Source organism: Eucalyptus grandis, chromosome 6 (assembly GCF_016545825.1).
Source record: "Eucalyptus grandis isolate ANBG69807.140 chromosome 6, ASM1654582v1, whole genome shotgun sequence".
Taxonomy (NCBI): domain Eukaryota; kingdom Viridiplantae; phylum Streptophyta; class Magnoliopsida; order Myrtales; family Myrtaceae; genus Eucalyptus; species Eucalyptus grandis.
The window spans coordinates 49,673,823-49,693,806 of NC_052617.1; the positions used below are offsets into that span (position 1 = coordinate 49,673,823).

Sequence of the window (19,984 nt, forward strand, 5' to 3'; positions counted from 1 at the left end):
GACCTGGGGAAATCTTATCTCCGGTGTTTGCTTCTTGCTCAAACCTATCCTCTGCTTGGCTCTAAAAATATCTCTTCTTTGGAACTGCTTTTCACTGCAAATCGGAAAAGATTTTCCAAGGAAAGCCTCTTTATTGGAGAGAAAAGGCCTCATAGATCCACTCATTGCACTTCTCATGTGACAGAATATTTGAGATGAAGAAACGTGGAAGATCTGGCATCACAGCACTGTCAAATCGCACAATAAACTATCAAGAGATGTGCAGAGATTCCCATCAGCAGATTAGGTTTTTTCTACCCGAGTATACACTTCCTCGAGGTGCATGTAGGCCAGCTCATTTTGCAAACTTAATTCGAGAAAGCGACAAGTCCAGGGGGATTCAGATTGGAATGAAGAATCTCACATCATGTCTTGATTTGCTTTGTATCTCAATTTCCCTCGTTAAAAAAAGAGAAAAAGGAGAAGATGGGTGTGTGTGTGTGTCATGTGCCTTCCTGCCTGCTACTTGTCGTAGGATAATGCTGGGGATTGTAAGTTTTCTAAATCGCACAGCAGCACATGATTGTGGGGGGTGGTGGTGGTGGTGGGGATGGCGGTAGGGTTATAACTTTCTTTTGTCGACGCTGAAAAAACCAAAACCCTTTATACTACTTTTCATGCAATGTTCTATGTAGAGAGATTTAACTCTATTCATATAAAAGTCGCCCATAAAAAGCAAGTCCCTCTCTGTTCCGAGCATTAAAATCTGGGAAAGATTCTTCCTCCTTTCCTAAATGTAAATACCAGGTTCAAAACGTTCTTCTCTGCTTCAAATGCCCAACCACTCCCCCATGCATTTTGTTCTGTCTGTTGAGATTGTTTAGGTTTCTGAACCGCATGTGCCCACGAGATAGATGGTCATCCATAGCTTTTGACCAAATCCTAATTCCAATGTGATTTTCAATTTTTTTAAAAAAAAAGCGAGGCTTGGTAGATGGGGAGGCCACGCTAATCTAAGGGAAACCCTCCATTAAAGGTTAGACATACTCTGAAGGGTGATTCGTCTATCATTTATAAAATAGATTCGCACACATAAATTGGTGTCTCCAGCAATCAATTTTGTATTCGTTTCATTAGATGATGTCGGCTCACATGTCTCGCAAATATGACTAAAAAAACACATATAATGATGTATTTAGCACCATAAAGACGGACGTTAATGATAAAAATACCGTTTCGATCGTCATTTTCTAGGAGAGTGATTGGAGTTGACGCATAAAAATTAATTCATATGGCTTGCATTATCTTGTCATTGGACGATTCAAAAATGTGGGTGTGCACTTGAACAATCTGAACATCATGTATGACTATATATATATATTATGTGCTCGTAGGTTGTGATGTGTTCCATGCATCTTCTCCACTTTGATAAAGGTTAGATGAAAGTTACAATGTCCTGGGAAAATCCCCAAAGCATGTGCGTTGAATCCCAAGCTTCCAGGCGCTGCATCAGGGTTTTAATGTAACGTGGAATTCGTTTCTCTTTCTTGTACAATTGATCAAAGGCAAAAGACACATTTTTTATGCAACTCACCACTTCCTTGACAACTGTTCTTTGAACATTAAAAATAGGAGAATTCATTCTCTTTGATAAAATGTCCCGGCCTTCTTTCACATGTTCCTGTTGTAACTTGAGCACCTACAAAAATTTCAGTCGCCAAGTATATTAAATTTTGTTTGGAGTGTTTTTCCGACCTTAAGAAGAGGGCACTGCAATCAAGCATCAGCCACGATCGATGCGATGGAAAATGGACTCAATTTTTTTTTTCTTGGTCGGAAAAAAAAAAAAAAAGGATTCAATTCAAGACTAGGTTTCTTACCCAATTCGAGAGTTCCAACACATTATTTTAGCAAAACCCAACTCTATGATTGCAAGAAATTGGCGCAAATCTTATAGATATGGGTCCATGGATCTTGGTGGTAAAAAGTCGAGTAGTAGACCTTTAATGACTGAGTAGCTCCTGTATGTAGTATGATGCTTTTTTCTCGTTTTTTCCTATCATGTACCTGCAATTAGCCACGCTTGAGCTGGCTCTCCATAGCTTTATTTCAGATTTGGGTATGATAATGGCACATGAAGCAGCATGGAAATGGTGGCATTATTGCACAAACTGACAATCGATGTTGCTGTTCAACCGAGAAAGAGAGAGAGAGAGAGAGAGAGAGAGAGAGATTGAATAAGATAACCCAGAATGAACCAACTTTAGTAGTTTAACCACACCATTATTATAGTAGGCGTTGATTTCTACAATGAAACAGTAAATTATGGCAAGCTATGATGTTACTGTTCCACGGAGTAGAGCATAATTAAGCTTATAGGTCTAAAACCCATGTGGTTTCCTCTCTTTTTCCACAGAAAAAAATCATAATTGGTGCATTATTCATGAAAAAAAAAACAAATGGGAAATAGATTAAATAAAAAAGGAAAAAGAGGCAATGCATTAAAGACAAAAAAAAAAGAGGCTGCTATTTTACTAATTATTCTTTCTACAATATATGCAATTCATGCTTTGAAGAGGTCCATAATCCAAATTCCCCAGGCTTGCCTATGTAACACGTTCATCAATTTGGTCCACTAACATTAGGAAGATCATAAAGTGTTACAGTTAGTTAATAATTGCCTATGTGGGCAATGACACATCGATCACGACCTTACATGTTATGTTATACACGTCAATCTTAATCATCAATTCATAAAATTGTCTTGATCAAAAAACTAATTAAGATGATCGGTCGTAAAACGATGTCACTTTCAAACGGTTCAAGCAATGATCATAGGAAAACACCTTCCGTTGACTTTTGACAATGCACCGTACCGCCCACGGATCCGATTCTTTCCTCCATTTCGTGTTCCCGATTATGTGGTCTTGGTTGGACTAACATAAAATGATTTGTGACTTATCTGACGAACGGACTAAATTTTGATCATGAAACCCTAGAGCGATAGCGACGGCCATCGTGTTCAAAATTCAATTAAGATGTGACGACGGTTCTTTCCTTGGCGTCTCTCTCTCTGGCTTATTTCCTTTGGGGTCTGTCCCTTCCATCCAATGGTCCTTTTCATCAAGCAATCGTCGGATCCAGTTATGACCTGGTTAGTCACCTAATCCCCATCTCCACTTCTTGACTTTCTACGCACATTTCGTGATCCCTTTTGGCTTTTATGTTTGAAATTTGACTCGTTGCCCAGGTCCCCGGTCGAAACCCATCCTGCCACGCTCTCGCTTCATTTCAAATTTGAACGTCTACGGCAGCGCAAGACTTCTGCTGCTTTTACATTGAAAAAAAATAAACACTTGAATTTGACTGGAAGATGTATCAAGGATATGCCAAGCGTTAGCTTTGGATTTACTTGAAATGCGCAGGAATGCATCGAGAGATATGCGTAAGAAATTCAATCCACCTCTTATGGTTAGATTTTTCTTTTGTTGGTTTAAGGATAGTAATATCTCGAATGAGTTTCGTGCATCATATTAAGTCCCTCAAACATTAAATTAATCAAAGCCTTTTGGGAAATTTTTTAAGGATAATGACACAAATATTTTCTAAATTTTTAATTTGTTCGGTAAAACCTTTGCTAAATAATCTAAATCAGTCCATAAATCATATGAAAATATCTAATGTTATTCTTCCATCGATTTAAGTTTAGGGACAACATTAAATATTTATGAATAGTTCGAAAGTGTATATTAAAAATTTAAGGTTCACACTAAGCAGATTAAAGATTCAAGAATGGTATTGCATACTACATTAATGTTCAATTATCGCATTATAAATTAAGTCAAAATTCAATAATTAGTTATGCCATTTTTCTTATTTCTTAGGAGCCTGGTGGTAAGGATGAATGACTAAGGTGCTGACATCTTTTGATTATTTCTCAGCTTTCGTGCTAGTACATGTCTACTTAAACGGCAGCTAAACGATCGGAAGCGGGGTTAATCCGTATCATAAACAATCATTACTCTACACTCTACAGGTAAAACGAAAGTCGTGTACGGTGCATCTCCAAGTCGGGGATGGAGGTAAGCCAGTTGACCACGCAAGCCGAAAGTTGGAACAGCATCGGCCCTCGAGACGACTCCCTGAAATCTATGATGCTAGCGCTTATGTCAGAAGATTATAATACGGTTGAAATGGTTGAAAGCTTTGCGACCATCATAAAAAATACTTTGGGCTTTATTATCTTATTATTTAATCTCGTCATTGCTTGGGAAAGAGGGGTCCCTTCTTCCTTCCGCATAAGCGCGACTAAATTCCTATTTGTCTTCTCCTCGAACATATTTCAGGTACAAATAATCAGACGCCTGCTTGTAAAATCATTTGCGTGTTGGCTTAATTATAAGGCTATATATATAGCACGCCGATGACGTTCCTTCTGGCTCCATTCCACAATTATATCGCAAATATTTGAATAATTTGAGCCTATCAAGTATGATGAAGTAGATATCAAGTCTAAATGAATCACGGGCATGGATGTGAGATAAATAAAATCATCAAACTCGTTCTTCTAGACATGCGATGGATGTTACTGATGTGAAAGAGGAACGATTGTTTTATGTCTATGCTTTTTGGAGAATCAATCGAAATGGACATCGGGAGTATTGCCCTCTCCTTATTTCGATAAATGGAATGGCACATATATTTATCAAGTTCGAAGAGATTTACAAAACCGGTTAATTGTTTTTCCATTGAGGTTTGTTCTACTCTTCAAGTGTTGAGAATAAATTAGTTCATGCTAACAAGCGTTAGGGCTTTTGCTCAAAGTCATAATTCAACTAATTAAGTCTAAGCTTTTCAAATCGGACACGAATCCTCTAATCCATCACATTTCTGTTGGGCCAATTATATCTCGCGAAATCCATTAAACCGGCCCATCACTGTTTTGGGCCAACAGTCTTCCTGTTTGAATTTGTGTCCGTTGGCAGCCTGAGTAAGCCCGGTTTTGCATGGCCGTGGGACTGTATTTGCTCACGGGCCGCAAGTAAGAGGAAGACAGATCATCTTCGGGCCCATGAAGAGAGCTATTTCATGAACGACTTGGATTTTAAACTATTTACACACGGATATTGAATCTTTTTAGGAGTTCATTTTGTTTTGAGAAAGATAAATAATTTAAAATATATATATAGTTTAAAACCGTTTGCTTGTATCCCTTTAAATAATTAAAATATTTTTATTGATTAATTATTTCAAATGAACAGTTTTAGGAAAATGTTCTCCAAAATCGTTCATTATTGTGAAACAAACGCATCTAATACTCAGCCCTGAAACACAGATTTTGGTTGGCCCAGGGGCCATGATAAGAGGAGGAGAGATTTTCGGGCCATTTGAAGAGTGCTCTTTCATGAACGAACTTGAATTTATACTATTTAGATACGAAATTTGAATCTTCTAAAGTCCATCGCATATTCTTATAAACGACCATAAAGATTTGCCTCTTAGGTAGCATCATGCAATACACAACGGAAAGTCCTATCTGCAAAAGGGTATTTTAGTACCAGACCGATAGAGTGAGAAAATGCTTGCATGGTCACGGGCCTGTTCAGACATGGTTGTATGGTAACATAAATTTGAGCGCTTTCGCAGTAATTTCTATTGCAAATTTCTTCTCTTTTTTTATTTCGTATGGCCTAATATATACCACCCTGCAAAGTGTCCACTGCATCGCAGTTGTTAAGTGGAAAACCCAAAAAAAAAAGAAAAAAAAAAGAGGAGATTCCTTAACAAGGATCAATATCAATCAATGCCTCACATTTTTTATCCTCCTCCTTTCGGGAGAGACCCATCACTTTCTTGTACCACGTCCCCGTGTTTCAAGGGGGAAGGTGTCGCGATAATCAAGGCTACCAGCCCCCCCCTCGAAGGGGTTGTAGTCGGGTCTGGCAATGGGGCAAGTATCTTTATCGAGGCCTTGATGCCAACCTCAATCCGTCTTTTCCTGGATGTCATAGTTTTTTAAGGTTTTGCTAAGGACCTAAGGATTAATATCAATCAGTGCCTCACATTTTTTATCACCATGGCTTATCTTTCAAATATGGATCCAAACAAGAATTGAGGACATGAATGGTCTCTCAAACTTTGATCTAATGTGTAATGCGATTATTGAATTTTTAATTTGTTTGATAAAATCATTGAGTTTTGACCCAATGTATAACGTAATCTCTTAATTTTCAATTCGTTTGGTATGGTAATCCCTAGACTTTTGGTATATACTCAATTAAGTTCAAAAATAATATTGAACATTTTCATATAAGCCAATGACTTAATTGAACGCATGCCAAAAGTTTAGGAACCATTATACCGAACAATTTGAAAGTTCATGAACAATATTACACATCATGCTAAAGTTTATGAATCATTTATGTCATTTTCTCCATCCAAATAGAGCGCTAAGAGGACCGCTATATGTGCAATTTGTGTATTTTGCGATTTGATAAAATTTTGATACATAGTTAGAAAAGTCATAGTGTGGACATAATTAGAGTCAGTCACATTTATCGAATCTATGGATTGCGTAAAATCAATCTTAATGTATACCTTGGTATCAATGAAACCGTTATCCAATATCAAACACCACCCTTTCTAAGAAGAAATGACCATCTTCTTAACACCTTCATTTGATTTAAGGTCAAGTCAGCTGACCACCTGGCTTCAGCTCCATCACATGAGTACGAAGAAAAAGAAGGGTATTTTCTTAATATAAAATAAATAATAATTTAAAAAGACAGAAATAGACGGCGCAGATGTAGAGAATCTATTAGCTTGCCAATGAAAGAATAAATGAATTAGCGTTCGGAACATGGCTTGGTCCGAAATCGACACCCCCACGTGCATTGCGCACCACCAGATCACATGGGAGATTCCAAAATAGCGCATACGAAAAATTATTTATGAAAAAAAAAAAGAAAATCTCTTCCTCGACGAGCTTTCCTCGTCTTTTCTCGAATTTACGTTGGTAATTGACTCAGATAAGAAAAAAAGGCAAGGGAGGGAAAAAAGAAAAAAAGAAAAAAAGAAAATCAGCAAAAGTTCCAGTTCCAGAGTCGAATATCGCCGGCTTCTTCGTAATAATCATCAGACGACGCGCCGTCGGCGAACATCGGACTCAGGAACCTCGGCGACTGCAGCAAGCCCTCTAGATTGCACCACGTGTCGTCCCACTCTGCTGCAGGGAGGAGGACGACGTCGTCATCCAGGTGATCGGGCGGCGACGGGGACGGGGACGAGGCCAGCGACGACGACGAGGGCGACGGGGACTGCTGGCATGGAGACTGCGGGCTCGAGGCGGCGCAGTCAAGAGATCCGCCCTCCTCTTCCTCGGCCGCCGCCGCAGCCGCCACCCGCTGGATGGATTTGGGGGACATGGGGGTGGCGTGGTCGGGGATGCGATGGGCGAGAGAGGAGCGAGGGAAGTTGAGGCCGTGAGGCGCCGACGCCGCCGAAGAGCCCTTGAGGCAGAGCAAGGCGGCGTCGTAGGCCCGGGCGGCTGCTTCGGCGGTGGCGTAGGAGCCGAGCCAGATCCGCGCCTTCTGGTTCGGGGCGCGGATCTCGGAGACCCAGGAGCCCCAGGTCCTCATCCTCACGCCCTTGTACTTCCTGCACGCCGGCGCGGACGACGGCGAGGTCCGCTTGGGAGGCTCCGATTGGATCTTGGGGTCGCTGCTTCTCTTCACCATTGTCGATGAACACTGAAGTGAGAACGACGTTTGAGCTTCTATGTTTTCGTCTCTTGCGTCGGGACTCGAGAGGGAGATCGAGGTGAGACAGATAGAGAAAAAGAGAGAGAGAGAGAGAGTATTTATAGATGACGCAGGTTGGAGATGGAGGGGGGTTCCAAGCAGATTCCATTTGGTCAATGAACAGACATGGCTTCGCCTAGGTTACCTTCCAAGTATAAACGCAAGTGCGAAACTGGCTGTCAATCTTAGTTTTATGATGCCGAGGAAGACCGCCTGATTAGGTAACTCTCGGAATCTCTACGGAACAATCTTCCATTTTATGAGTTATATAAAAGCAGCAGGTGAAATAAAATTTGAACGAATGGTCAAAATCCAAAAAATAACATGAAGCATCTTTTCTTAACACTTGTGTACGGTCTCAAAATCGTATTCGTTATACATATCAAATGAAAGTTTAGGTCGCAAACTGGTATTTGATACACAGATCATGTAATCTATCTATAGAGACACGTCTATGTTTTATGGGAATCAGCTACCTAGATCATTAACAAAGAGAGCTTGTATAAAAGGAAAATTACACGACTTGTGTAGCATGATGCATCCCGATACTCGGGTGAACCAACCTTATAAATCTCCATCCACCAAATGGCGTTCGCCTAGTTGCAGGTGTGGAATGGCAATCTATTACTTAATATTACTACCTTAGCTAATACTAGGGTTTTTTTGCTCAGAATTGTATATGCACGTAAAGAGAAGATCTTCTATTTATTTTACTTGCGAAAAGATTTCACCGAACCTTGCAGTGATGATGATAATGTTACTAGTAAATAATTATCTATTAAAATGGGTTATAGACTTATTTCTTAACCCATATTTAATGATTGCGTTATTATATGGTTAGTTATACTAAGTGAATGAGTGTCAGATGAATTCACAATTTATGTAGACCCAACCTATTTCAATAACTCACTCTTCATTCTCTCTTGCCTTCACTTAATTTTGCACTCGCTTACTTTGCATATTCATATCAATTGGTGTATAAATTTTCCTAAATTAGATTAAATATGTAAGTGTTTTAGTAATATAGATTGGTCGGATCGGATAAAAGTCACTAGATTTATATTATATAAAAATATGTTAAAATGGATTCAAAAGATCAATTTGAAGTAAATTATTTTCTATCCAATCTAACCTAATGGTCGATGGATTTACCAGTAAACTAAATACTAGATGTCCATCGGTGCCTGTGCGGGTGGGATGCGAGAGGAGAGAGAGACATAGGATTCTCTGAGCAGGCAGCTTCCAGGATGGTGTTGCAGAGGGTGATGGGTGTGTTTCAAATATAGAGTGGGCGTCAGCTAATGACAATCTCCATAAGTATAGACACGCAAAAATCAATACGCGCAGTCTCTCTGATCGCAACTTTTCCTTACGCCAATACCAGCTGTCCCTCCTCTGTCTTTGCATCTCCCAAAACCGCGTCCCTCTCTCTCTCTCTATGTAAAAAGTATAGAATAAAGGATGAGAAGGATGACCGTCTCTGTCGAGCCCTGGGTCCATGTCGTGTCGCTGTGAAGCACACTTTCTTTGGCTTACGTGGGCATGCAATGAATCCCATGCACGGCTTGACTTGCTTGTGAGATTCTATTTGGTACGGCACGCTGTTCCCACCCACCGGGCACTTTCTCTTTGTTACTTTCTGCATATTATCTTCGACAGCTCGAGTGCGTTGGCTGATGCCCAAGACGCGTCCTCTCATCGTTAAATCCAAAAGCATGTCGCGTTATTTTCAGAAAGAAAATGCTAGTGATACCACAATTCTTTTCCTTAAGCCTTTAGCACGGTGAATGGAATATTTCATTTATTTAGAAATCTTGATATTTTAGTGTGATGGACTTTGCATATTAGATATGAACAGAACAGACAAAAACACACCGGAGGACAAATAAAATTTCTGTACAAGAAATTAGTGAGGGAGTGGTCATTTCCTCATATAGGGAAAGAATGCTCACTATATTTTCAATGCACTCGTCTTGATTTCGAAGTGAGTTCCGAAACTAAAATAGAGATCGAAGTGTCGTTGGAATGGAGATTAGGACGTCGTGAAGGCTATTTCACATTTGAAATGGATGATCTTGAAAAAAGCTAAAAATATTGTTGTCAAATAGTACTTACCCATAAAAAAAAAATGAAGAATCATCTATACGACTGTCTTAATATACTTGGAAAAAAACATGCACGCATGAATATAATATTCATATTAATAGTGTTTCACCGAAATCGTATCATCAACGAAATACTTTTCACTGAATTTTTTTTTTTTTTTTATGAAGAGGAAATGGATTTCATGGTGATTCTAGACATGAGTTTTATCAATGGAACACAAAGAACAGATATGCTTCATCATAATCTAATCAATGATGAAGCCTGATGACATAAAAACATTTGCTGGAATTTAATCCATGACAAGATGAATGTTGAAATTTAATCAACGAGAACTGCAATTAAGATGTAAGGCGGAATTTAATCAATGATGAGATATATGAAACTACGGCTAAAGTATAGAAATTGAAAGATATTCAAATTGCAAAAAAAAAAAGTAAAGATAAAGATCAATTTGTGAGAACATTGAGTTCTTTGATTAATTGATTGGGGCTTTTACAAAAAGTTTGATGTTGCTATTTAAAGTTTACAATTTGACAATTACATATAATAGTTACAATTTAGAATTCAAATAAACAAATAACTTTCTAATGATAGTTACAAGAAGTTGCCTTATCCATTAACTCCTATAACACTTATCCACAAGAATTTATGAAAAAAATAACTTTAAAATAGCGGCAATGAACATAACCACCCAACGGTTATGTTTTATGTCAATTACTTGTTGTCAATGGTTGTCGATCAATTTTCTAAATCTTGAGGGCTCTTGTTAATAACTTTCACATTACGTTGTCAATGACTTCTACTTTTCATCAAACTCTACTCTCATCGATTGCGTATATCATTTGTCAATAATAACCAAAATATGTTTATTTTTATTTTTGTGTAAATAAATAATTCCTTTTGTTGTGTTCAATGACAGTCCAGTTTTTTTTTTTTTTTTGCTTAAAATAAAGAGCAATCTTCTTATCGATAGGGATGTGACAGAAGGTGACCCCATGAGATTTTGTGGGATCATTGCTATAATTACTTTAACACTCCTCCTTTTTTGAGATTTTGCGGAACCATTACCAACCGTTCTAAAAATTTAAGCTATTAGTTGAAGGTATGGTTTTATATTTAATTATTTTAACACTTTCCCTTACATTTAGTCTAGCCTTTTGTCTAGTATTAAGTGTGGAAATTTAATTAGGGAAACAAATGGGGCTTAGGGCTGTTTGGTTCGATTTTGGGGAAATGGCTTTGCATTTCCCCAAGTATCTCTAGAGGAATGGGCATTTGATGAAGGCAAAAGTATTTGGATACTCTCATTTTGGTGTATTTTGCAAAGTAACTTTGAGGTGAAAAGAAAAAAAGAAAAGGAAAAAGGCGGAGGAGATGTTGAAGCAGAGGGGAATGATTGGGAGGCAACCGGAGCTGGTGGTTGTGGTGGGGGAGGTAGCTGGCCGGCATTGCCTGGATCCCGCGGCCTCAAGCGACGATATCATGAGAGATTTTGTGGGATTACTGTCAACTATTCTAAAGTTTAAACTATTAGATGAAGATATGTTTTTATATTTAATTACTTTAACAACCCTTCCTTCAATGTTTCCTTTAGCTTACCAAAGTCCTTTTATGAATAGTTTTGTGCAAAAATGACGAATTTTCACTGTCCCTTACTGCACCTTTACACACTATAAATGAACCTCCTTTTTTTTTTTTTTCTATTTTTCTTTCTTTAGGAATCGTCGGTTGATCAAGGCAATCCCATGAGGATAACCAAAATGAGTCCATCTCGTGAATAATAATCTCTTCCTTCTTTTGTAGGTTATGAAGAGTGCTTAGCCGACATCAAGCAATGATATAATTTGTTCAAAAGAAATTAAAACAAAAACAATAAATCAAACACTGGTGTCGTACACGTGGGAACTAGGAAGGAAGACAGGCGGGCAGCAGAATTGCTTTGTCCGACCCGATGCACGTGTTGAAAAGAATAGTGTCGTCAAATCCGTACGAGTCCTCGTTTGCCTTGCTTCATCTCTTTCTAGTTATTAAAACTTCGATGTTCTTCTTTTGATTCTTTTTTAATTAATCAATGCTTAATTGCTTCATCCAATCAGGCGGTACTATATTCGGCATCATCCCACATGTTCCTGCTACGCTCCCCTCATTTGTTTAATTTACATAAAGCCATATATTATGGAGCAATATAAGGACTTTGTCCTTAAGAAGTTGGCAGGAAATTTCACTCATATATATTATAATAACAATAATACTTGGGATATGAACAGAGATTGATTAAAAGTTTAGTTCATAGAGTTATTCGCTAAATTTTCATTCTACATTTGAAAATGATCCACTTACTTAAATACCCAATTGTGATTTGCCATGTGAACCAATTTTATTTGCCAATTATAATGTCTCGAGCTAGAATTGTTACTTCCGAAATGTGAATGTGAATGTCCGTCCACCAGATTTGAAAAAGGAGGATATGAACACAATGAGGGTTTGGTCAACTGTAGATTACAAGATGAAGCATATAGAATAATACAGTGCATAAGTGATTAATTGTCAACTGTTGCCAGGATCAATCCGTTTGAAAGTTAACTTTTTAGGGATGTGTCTGACAGATGACATGTTCACATTATAAGCAAGTGGGATGGTATTTTTGAAATATGAGATCATCATGGAGGCCATGAACTTCACGAAAAGCAAAACAATGAAGCATGGGCATCGACAGTTAAAAAAATATGAAACCATTCGCATTATATTAGTCTGGTCATTAAATTTAACTCTAATATCTGTGAAGTATTCTCTTTCACAAAACGCCAACTATAAACGTGACCTTATCCAGTCGTAAATATGGTTCGTGAATGACTTTATACATCTAAGTTTTCTATACATATTGAGCCATTCATGTAAGAGAAGACGGATATAGCTTGTGGAAGCTACATATCCCTATTGATGACGATTTGATCTATTTAAAATTTGATCCACTCACCCACATAGATCTGCTATAAACAATTACGAGACGGTTCAAATAAATAAATAAATAAATATTAGAACTTATGTAGTCCTAAGTTATTTATGGATAGCTGCATATATGATTCGTTGTGTTGTGTCAATGCATGCTCCCCGATTTTGAATTAAACCCAAAATAAATAAATAAAAAGAAGATTAGTAGGAGGAACATTTTGTAAGCCGCGAAAATGGCACTCGAGGATCTACATAACCAGTATTTGGAACACCGTTATGGAGACAAGGGGATTTATTTGGAATTCATCGTTCGTTTTTGATGTGAAATAGTGACGATCGAGGATTGAGGGGCTTCCCTTTAATTGCCCATTTTATCATTAACTCAATGAGACTATTCCTCATGAATTGCATTTTATAACTACTTCTTATGCGAGGTTATTGGTGTATTTAAGTTAAAGAAGATATCTGAGTACTATTTATAGAGTTTTCAGTTACAAACCCTCTCATTATAGGCCGGGCTTTACTCGATCCACACCTGCCAGCCTTATATTAAATTGATTAAGAATTTTTATATCTCAACTTCTTAAACCATCCCCATAAAAAGGGTGAATTTTAATCTTAGTTCATGTAACCCACATCAGAATAACTCTTACACATTTAACCTTCGAATAACCTGAATTTGGTTAGCTCTTGTCAGTAAACATGCTTCTGCACTTCCTACTATAATGAACTAGAACAACCGAACAAAATGATGAAACCTACCGTGCGTTTTGCTCATTATTCTTCATACGCTTGTCCATCCAATACTCCAAGAAATCATCTGCACGATCTCACCCAACTCTCCACATCCTTCTGCTACTACCCATTACAGTTTCCACGAAACTAGCACACACAGTAACCAGGGGTCGCATGGTCGCCTCGCCTAAGTACAAGAGAATCTAATGCAAAGATATCGTGCTGTTGAAGAATGGGCAGAAATCGGCAGAGGGTTCAGAAGGGGATCAGAAGGCATATTATATACGTTTGTATATTCAGAGCTTTTGGTTTTCTTCGGAAAGATGTTGGAAGTTGAAGAGGCAAGGCCCATGTGTATTAGGTCAGTCTCTTTCGCTCTCTAGATCGGCGGAGAGATGGAGAAGCATCGTGGAAAGAGTTCAGAGGATGTTGATATTTGGAAGACGGAAAACCAATCTATCTATATATGAAAACCGTTTTTCATATACCCAAAAATAATAAGTTTAGATCGAAGGAAAATGATTATATTTCTAGTAAGAACAAAATCACTTTATTCTAAACTACAAGACAAAAACAAACTAACCACTAGGTCTGTTTCACATGGAGAACATGGGACAACAAGGGCTCATGGTTCGTCAAATTGAGTACACACGCCTCGACGAATTCGCTTCTTTCAAGATTGGGAGAGTTTTGAGGGCATCATCGGTGAATAACATTGTTGGCATATTAGGATTGATGAGAATAAAGTGCTCAAGGAAATATTTATCCTTGGTCTTCATGAATTTCAATCTGAAATTCAGAAAACATGTTTAGAAAAATTTGCAACTTATATTGGCTGGTGGGTCCAAAAAGAAGAAAAAGAAGAAGTGTTGAAAAGTCAAAGAAAAGGGGATAAGGGGGAGGCTTCAGCTTCATAGAGAGAGAGAGAGAGAGAGAGAGAGCGAGAGAGTTTGGGTGAAGCAGAAAGGGGAAAAAAAGAGAGGAGAGAGAAGAGAGAAAAGAAGGGAAGGAAGAAGAAGAAAGGGGAAAAAAAATCACATGTTCATGATCCAAATGCCTCATCAAATGAATTCAATTTTATTTTGTAATGCCACTAAGTGATCGAAGCCTCTAATCATTTATTCGAACAAACCGTCGCAATTAGGGCTTGAAATTCAGAATTATTAGAGATTTGTGCACTGAAATCCAATTATTGAGTCGTTGAGCTACGTATTTATATAGAAATGATAGTTTAGGATGTTGTGAAGCTGTAGGATATGACGGATCTTGATTTGAGCTTATGGTTTGCCCAAAATGAAAATTTGAAATTTCTCACACATGATGAACAGTGCGCATCTAGGATTTTGGGGCAATATTTGGTTGATTTTCAGCTTGATTTTGGGTTGGCTAAATTGGGGTTTGTATAGTATGTTGGAAGGGCTTTTAATTGACTATAAGTACAATTAAAACGGGTTCGGTGGAGAAAGTTATAGCACAACAAAGTTTCGCCCTAAGCTTCGCACTATGGACGGCTTTGAATAATTGCTTTGAGTGAGCATTTTGTTAGCACGTGGGAGTAGATTTTCAAGCGTTCAAGCTTAGTTTAATTGAGTCATAGTTGAGGTAGCATTTTAATCGATTTTAACATTGTTTCTCTCTTATTTGATAGGATCACGAGTTCGATAATTTGAGTAACGCTTATTATTTGGTCGTAAGTATTTCGAGGTGAGTACTGCTTCTCTTTTAAAAATTTGTAAACTCATGTTTTCAAAATGGTAAGGATTTGTTATCTTATGAGATATAAATAAGTGTGTTTGTTGCATAAAATTTAGATCAGGCATTTGTTATGTTTTGGTAATTGTGGATAGTGTAAGAAATGGAGAGTATAAAAATATACTCTATTCAAGAAACGAAGTTGATAAATATTATATATATATATATTAGATTTGTGAAACCTTTTTACAAAAAGTTCTTTGAGCATGGGTTATGAAATGTTATGTATATCGATTTGTGAAATTCTTTATGATATACATTTAATTTGATTAGATTTGTAATATCGATTTCTTAGACGAGTCTTGAAATGATTTGAGAAATGTTTTACAAAAAGTATTGTGATATATGAAATGATTTTTAGGTTTGGTTTTGTGGATTATGGAGAATGTTGTCGTGGATTGGTATTGATACTCAATTATCACTGTGAGCCTAGTGAGGGGCTTGTAAGTATGTGTATACTAGTTTAGGATATCATTGTGGATCGAGCGACTGGCTAATAATAAATGAAGACCCTCTCTTGATTGCCTTGTCACTAAGCGTTGTATCTTAACCGTGATTTGATATTGAGCAATAGATTAGTCGATGGAGTAAATCATTGACATGTGATATGAGTTTGCCAATGGAGTGGACCATTGACATGTGATTTGAGTTCAGTCGATGGAATAGATCATCGATGTGTGATTTGAGATTAGTTGTTAAAATAGACCATCAACGTGTGATTTCATATAAGATTGATTAATGGAATAGACCATTGATATGCGGCATAAGATTAACCAATGGAATGGACTATTAATATGTGAATTAATGAGATTGATAAATGGATTTGATCATTGATGTTTATTTTGATATTATTATGAAATGAATATTTCTACTTTAAATATAGTTATGTTGAAACATATGTAACTTGTTCTATTATTATATGTTTGTTATATTATGGATTTTGGTTAAAATAGTTGTGGTTTGATTTTGTAAATATGCATAACGAGTTCTCGATCCACTTAAAAGAGATGCACTATTTATTGAGCTGTGTTGCTCACCTTCTATTTTCTAATCTTTTCATGTTCTTAAGTTAGCGATGAGTAGTACGAAAGCGATATCAACAAAGGAACTTTTGGGAGTTATATCTTGGTGATTTGAGACTGCGTCAGGAAGGATAACCGTGTCATCCCCTACTCTTATTGGTTTTGGGGTGTGACGTATATGAATTGTTTTTTCATCTAAATATTGTTTGATCAATTGTCATCGTGTTATCCTAACTACGTTTATGGTACTATTCACCGTGCCTTTTATTACAAAAAATTAATTTTAATATCCATGCTTTGTGTGGATACGATATTAAAATTAATCAAGTTCTCCGTAGAAAGCAAATAGGTTATATGATTGTAAATAAAGAAAGCATTTGATTCAACACGAGAAGCATGACCAGATTATATATCGTTTTCAATCAAATAGGTTTGAAAGGAAACACTGCCCATCGGTAAAGTGAATTCTAATATCGAAAAAAAAAAATAAGAATGCACCTTCAAGTAAAGAAAGAATAAAAATGCATCTTCAAGTATGTCAACATTTGACAAAAGTTCATAAAAAGTCACATAATTGTAAAAATTCTTCTAAAATTTAAAAAATTAATTTGATTTTGGAGTGAGAATTACTCGCTAATTAAAAAACCCGTATACGTTATTTTTCTAAAATTAAACTCGTGGATTTATTTTTCCCGCCGCTCCTTTGTGGATCCCATATTCCATATTCAATAACCGGGTCCAGCTGAAACGGGCCGGCCCAAAATCTTCCAGCCCAAAATCCTCCGCCGGCGATGCAAGCAAAACAGCAGCTACCGGGCGCCCAGCCAACAATATCCCCAAAGCCCGAAATTCTCTATCACCGGCCACCGGAGAGTCATGGCCATCGCAGCGGTCGCCGCCGTGGCCTGGCCGTCGTCGACGTTGGCTTTGGCGCGGAGACTGCCTAAGTGCGCTCTCAATTCTTTCATCTCCGCCTCCTACTCCTGTCCTCCTCCTCCTTCTCCTTCGCATGCTGCGAGGAAGCTCGTCCTCTACTCCAAGCCCGGCTGCTGTTTGTGCGATGGCCTCAAAGAGAAGCTCCAAGCCGCCTTCCTGATTTCCGGGCCGGACTCTCTCCAGGACGTCGATTTACAGGTACGAGTGCTGCGAACAAGTGTAATTGTGGATGTTTGAGGGGAGTCCTTTTTCCGGCGAATTGACCTCTCTGTTCCATGATGCTTTGGCGCAGGTTAGGGACATAACGAGCAACCCGGAGTGGGAGAGAACTTACCAGTACGAGATACCTGTGCTGGCCAAAGTGCTCTCTGATGGTTCTGAGGTAAGGCTTTGGGGATTTTTGACTGCTTGAGCCTTCATTTCCTGTCAAAAGAACCGAGGTTTTTCTCTTGTTGAAGCAATTCGTTCATGGAATAGGATATGGTTGGTGCATTGTAGATACGTATTGGATTAGATATGAGTGGAGCAGATGCCCGATCATACGAAATGGCGGGTTCTTAGACTGATTTGAACAAGAACATTATTGCACTCGAATAGATGCCGACCGTGCCAATGTGATGTTTATCTTCATAAAAAATAAATCAAGGAGCAACAGGGAACAATGTGGTACATTAAGGTGCTATTCAAAGCTGGCTGCTTAGTGTGCCCTTGCTTCTTCCATATCTTTGTAACATGAACTCACCAGAGACCTGTGTGGAGGTGGGCCGAGAGTCTAGGCTGAGGCGAGACAAATTGATCAGAAGAATGGCAATACCATCTACTAGTCTAGCTGGAAGGAAAGTGGGAGGCTACTTGCACTCTCTAAAGTGTGTACAGAGCTAAGGAATTAGAACTAGTTAGACCTGAAATGTGGATATCACTTGGATTATCATCAGTTTAATGTCCTGCTTTTCCATTTTGTTCGGGTAGACAATTTTGTCTCTCTGTTTTCTATGCCATTTGAATGCAGGGATTTTTAGCTGTTAGTTGCCAATTGTCAATTTCCACTAGACTTATAGTGTACACAATCTGTAGGGATGGATTTTGTGACACAATTTTTACCTTCTGATGGTGCTAATACTGTGACAGAGAAGCAAGATATCAGACCATATCCACTATCCAACGGATGCTTGCTTAGCCTTTCATCAAATCGTTGCGAGTTCAATTCTTCCCTTGTTGTATTCTGTGTTGCGCTGTGGTTTGTTGACCAAATATGAAAACTGCATTTACCCTTTGGCCTGTGCCAGATGGGTCAAGATTTGGTTGAACTTTTTCCTGGTCAAATTTTAAAAGGCTACATCCTACACCTATATGAAAATGATGACATACGACTGGCAACCTTATGTCTGTATTGGGCTGCCATTCTTGACTGTAACAGACTGTTTTTCTCCCATTGAGGTTTCCTTGTTTCTTTCTGCTTTTGTATGATTGTGTCTGAACATACTATTCTGCCTTCAGTTCTACATAGGCTAGATCTCTCATTTGAGTTCCCTAGAATGGATTGAATTGGTGTTTGGACCTCTGCAAATTTTCCTGCCAAACATGTTTTGAATCAACCGAAGCCTACTAAATTGGCCAAAGAAAAATTGAAGCCCATGAAACAAAAATGCCATCAATGGCCTCATTTTTCCAAACTGCTTGATTATCAACCACAATGAGGCGATTATCCTGAATGTGCTTCGCTCAAAAATATTTGATTGTGCCTTTATCATTGGCTTAATATGCGAGAAGCCTTCTAAGTTGTCTTTTAAATCAACCAAACCCAATTGGTTTGATTGCTTGGGTTCTAACTTTTACATTGCATTTCCTGGACATATCTAACTGAATTCTGTGCTTTAGGAAATTTTGCCAAGATTGTCTCCTCGCCTCGGAGTGGAGCTCATCCAAAAGAAGATAGCTGCAGCATTGAAACAATGAGATTTGCTAGTTCCATTTGTGGAGACTTGAGCATTGAATGCACAATTTGTTTCACAGGTCTTATTCCTTTGCTGATCCTCAACCGTGCAAATTTTTGTGCCTTACTATAAGCTACGCTCCTCAACAGAGCTGTAAACATTTTAACGTTGGTTGCCTTAATTGTTATTCAGTTCTCAATCCTTATACTCCTTTCTGTGCTGCCTATTATGTTAGATTTCGCAATGTATTCTTGCTGGGTCAAAATTTCAGTCTGAAGATGTTTTATTTCCTTAATTCAATCCTAGTACTTTTTAGAGTGTTACCCTGTGCCAATGCAGGGAGGCACTCATAACTCTCGCATGGACAATATGTATGTTAAATAGAATGTTGGAAGACTATCCTATGAAATATACTAGACTCTCCGCATCCTGTACTCGTAGCTTAGATCACCCATGGAATAAGAAGAGTAATACATTGAAACAATGACTAGCTTTCTCTTCATCCCCCTATCACTTACTTTCACAGGTTTAAATTCAACACGAGAAATTTTGTCGTCGACATGATGACAACCCCAAATGTCCTGAGGGTTCTTGTTCTCCGCTGAGTTGGGGAATTGTAATTTAGATGGCCCGGGGCCCTCTGTTTCGGGAAAAGTGTCGTGTGAACTTGGCACACTCGCAGCCACCGTGGGATTTTCGCTGTCACTTATGTGATCATATGCTGTGATTGCCCAGGTTCATCTAAATAAAGATCCAGGGAAGGTTTTGC

At 38.2% G+C, this 19,984-nt stretch overlaps 2 protein-coding genes across 2 annotated transcripts; one reads left to right on the forward strand and one right to left on the reverse strand.

The window, feature by feature from the left end:
• Positions 1 to 6,792: 6,792 nt before the first annotated feature.
• LOC104452186 (ethylene-responsive transcription factor ERF014) lies at positions 6,793 to 7,883 on the reverse strand. Its single transcript, XM_018875785.2, has one exon. The coding sequence runs from the start codon at positions 7,713 to 7,715 to the stop codon at positions 7,059 to 7,061; it is 657 nt and encodes a 218-aa protein (XP_018731330.2). The 5' UTR covers positions 7,716 to 7,883; the 3' UTR covers positions 6,793 to 7,058.
• Positions 7,884 to 17,177: 9,294 nt separating this feature from the next.
• LOC104450491 lies at positions 17,178 to 19,426 on the forward strand. Its single transcript, XM_010065069.3, has 3 exons — positions 17,178 to 17,479; positions 17,574 to 17,663; positions 19,160 to 19,426. Exons 1-3 carry the CDS (start codon positions 17,222 to 17,224, stop codon positions 19,235 to 19,237), a joined length of 426 nt encoding a protein of 141 aa, XP_010063371.2. The 5' UTR covers positions 17,178 to 17,221; the 3' UTR covers positions 19,238 to 19,426.
• The last annotated feature ends 558 nt before the right edge of the window (positions 19,427 to 19,984 follow it).